The sequence below is a fragment of the Lactuca sativa genome, chromosome 7 (assembly GCF_002870075.4).
Source record: "Lactuca sativa cultivar Salinas chromosome 7, Lsat_Salinas_v11, whole genome shotgun sequence".
NCBI lineage: Eukaryota > Viridiplantae > Streptophyta > Magnoliopsida > Asterales > Asteraceae > Lactuca > Lactuca sativa.
Window position 1 is genome coordinate 139,249,419 of NC_056629.2, and position 3,571 is coordinate 139,252,989.

The window sequence follows — 3,571 nt, forward strand, 5'->3', positions numbered from 1 at the left end:
ATAATGTAATAAATGTCATAATTAATGAGAGCTATAAAATTGATATTAATATTAAATTTAATGTTTAAATATTGATATTAAATTTTTACTTTTAATAAACCCGTGTATTACACGGTCTTACACCTAATGCTACTGTATAAGTACAAAAAACATTCAAACGTTAACATATGAGATAACATATGTTGACAAATTTCCCCTCAAGTCTAGGGCAGGTGGTGAGGTAACAACCCCTCATTGACTTTGTCTGTCAAAAGTACGAAAGGTGCAACAAAACATAGTTAAATCATGACTTGTGTATAAAAAAATGACAAATCATAAGGACCATTGGTGTAATTTTCTCTAAAAAATATAAGAAGAATTCCATTTATATCCTTACAAACTTTAGAAGATCGTTTTAAAAAATTAATCATAGCTTACATTAACTTATGCCACTAGATTTTTGATTTAAGTTATACAAGGCAGTCCAATCCAAGAGGGCATCTTTAATCGGCCGGCAAAACACCATGTTGCAGGTGAAACAGCTCCAATCGACCGCAGTTTGCCATTTTGCTACGGCGACTCACCAAATTTCGGGGTTACAAATTGCTACTTCTTATCATTCAAAACAAAAACGTTCTAACAAAAAAATAATAATAATAACAGAATCGAAAATTTCTTTATACATTAAAGTATTAAAACTATAAAAAAATAAAATAATTTTATTAATAAGGCCAAACTATATACATACAATTTACATGTCAAGAGTTGCTCCAGAGCCATATGGCTACCAAAATAACAAAAATTTCAACCAATCATGACACCCCCAAATAATTAAACTCCTAAAATACAAAAGAATTTCCATGTTTTCATAACCTTTTTGTCACATCTAATGCTCGATTCCTTCCTAAATTCACTTTAAAATTAACACAATTTATAATTCTAAACATTTGTTTTATTGTTTATTGGCCTACCTGAGCATGTCGGTGGCCTGCAATTGCAGCCCACTCAACACCGGCGAAATATTAAAAGATTTTCCATCTCCGGTGAAGGTAGGGTGGCCAAGAGGCGTCGGCCTATCGGGAATCACCGGCACTTCAACGTCTCCTTCCAACATCTTCAATACATCCATAATCGTAGGCCTTAAAGCCACCATTACATGAGCACACAAAATTCCCACAAGAACAAATCTCTCCATTATCCCTCTTGGGTTCATAGTCTCCGAATCTTTACCTTCTCCCAACAACGAAGGATCCAAAACATGCCCTAATTTTCCTTCTTTTATAAGCGACCATGCCCAATCAGTAATTAAGAAACCACGCGAATCTGAACAAGTCAAATCCAAAGCTTTTCTCCCACACATAATCTCCAAAATCACAACCCCAAAACTGTATACGTCGCTTTTTTCCGTTAGTTGGCCGTATAGAGCATATTCCGGCGCTAAATAGCCATGGGTTCCGGCGACTCTGGTGGTTAGATGAGATTGTCCTTCTCTACTTTGCTTGGCTAACCCGAAATCTGCTACTCGAGCTCTCATGTTTGAATCCAGAAGTATATTTGTAGCTTTGATGTCGCGATGATATATTGCAGGTTTTACTCCATAGTGAAGATAAGCTAACCCTTTTGCTACATCTAGGATTATACTTTTTCTTTGAGGCCATGTCAGTTTAGGTTTTCGACTCATGGATGGGAATAAATGGTCTTCAAGGTTACCATTTGACATGTATTCGTAAAGAAGGAATCTTTGATCATCTCTCCTCTCGTAATCTTCATCTTCGCCATGGATACAACACCCGATAAGGGGGACAAGGTTTCGATGCCTTAATTTGCTAATGATTTCAACTTCGTTACAGAAGTCATCGTTGCCTTCAAACTCTGAATCGATTATCTTTTTGACAGCGACAACAGACCCATCGGAGAGAACACCTTTATAAACAACCCCAAATCCACCTCTACCGATGAAATTGCTTGAGGAGAAGTTATCGGTTGCCTTTTCAAGGTCGTGAAACTTGAACCATATAGAACCAGTGTTTGGTCGTCTTCTTGGCCGAGTAGATTCGAATTCATCTGTGCCTGATTCATCGGTGTTTTCCCTTTTCCTCTTTCTATCCCACCAAAAGTATAACCCCACGAAACAAGACATTACTACAACAGCAACAAGTGCTCCAACCAATCCATATATCAAAGAAGAACGAGTATTTTTATGGGATTTGGGTAAGAAGTTAATCCCGAATGTACAAGCTACAGCACCAGTACTTTGAGGTCCGAGCTCATTGACAATACCAGCAGCATAAAGAACAACGAAATAAAAACAATCGCTTGAATGAGAAGAATTACCATCCATAGAATTTAGTTGTTTATGAACCGCTAATCCAGCAGCAACACAATCATCACAAGAAGTAAGATCAGAGAGATCATTTTGACACGACGAATCAAGAACCGTTTTATTCCCCAACTTCCGGCGCCAATCTTGGAGGTTCTGAATTGCAGCACAGGTGTTTGACGAAATGACAAACTGCATAGGGTCAAAACAAAAGGAAGCGAGGTTATCGGGGAGGGAAAGTGAGTTGAGTTTCATTTGAAAATCGGAGAGACAAGACGAGGATGTAGCAAGATCTGGGAGGTTAAACAGAGAGGATTCTTTCAGGTGCTGAGCTAAGCCGATGCCGAAGACGCTAAGCAAGGTTTGACAACAAGTGGTGGAATTGGTGACGGTTTTGGTTGGATCACGGGAGTGGCGGCAGTCGACGGTCGGCCATTGAATCCGGCGCACGTAGTCGTAGTTTATGGGACAAGAGGATGAATTGGTGGGTGTTTGAGATCGAACTAGGGACGAACAACAGAGAATTGCAAATACAAACGTAGTTACTAAAAGATTCATGTTTGATTGATGGGTTTTGGGATTAGCAACTGGAAATCAATTTGGGAGAAAGAAATTCATGGGGATCTATGAAACAAAGACGAAAACACAGAGGAAAAAGAGAGAGAGATAGCGGAGAAAAGAAAGTAGTAGTGTCGAAATTGGGTACGTGGGTAAAAGCTTTCGTAAATGGCTGGCTAAAGCAACATCGTAGAAAACTAAGGAGATAGCGATTTGCAGATTGGGGAGGAGTAAATAGTAATGGTGATGGCGATGTTCCCAAAACGATAAACAGAGTCAAAGGTACCCTTCCGTTCGTTGGGGTATCGCCACGAAAAGTGATGAGGTATACATGTTCGTTTTGTAGTATTTGGATTTTGAACTACGTAAAGACAATACTATATTACATTGTTTTAATATAAAAAGTATATTATGCCATATATTTAATTATTTGTATAGAAATTTGATTAATTTGTTTATATTGTTGTAAATAATAATGGTAAACTATAATGTAAATCACGTTTTTATATTGATTAAATGTTTTAATTAGTTTTATTGTTTTTTTTATTTTAATTTGTAGATTAAATATTCACAAAGCTACATAGATTTTCCTTATGTTATTACAAAAAGTTAAATATTTAGGTGACTTTGTTTTTGAAGAAATAAAATGTTTTCAATATTTTTTCATGTCTATGAAATAAAGTATGGACCAAAAGTATTTATTTATTTAATCTT

General features: G+C 36.7%; 1 protein-coding gene across 1 annotated transcript; it reads right to left on the reverse strand.

The window, feature by feature from the left end:
- Positions 1-301: 301 nt before the first annotated feature.
- On the reverse strand, positions 302-3,165 carry LOC111904896 (probable receptor-like protein kinase At1g11050). Its single transcript, XM_023900605.3, has one exon. It carries the CDS (start codon positions 2,855-2,857, stop codon positions 947-949), a length of 1,911 nt encoding a protein of 636 aa, XP_023756373.1. The 5' UTR covers positions 2,858-3,165; the 3' UTR covers positions 302-946.
- Between the last annotated feature and the right edge of the window lie 406 nt (positions 3,166-3,571).

Coding starts and splice junctions, on each gene's coding strand:
- LOC111904896 (XM_023900605.3), bottom strand. CDS start 2,857: ATGAATCTTTTAGTAACTACGTTTGTATTTGCAATTCTCTGTTGTTCG.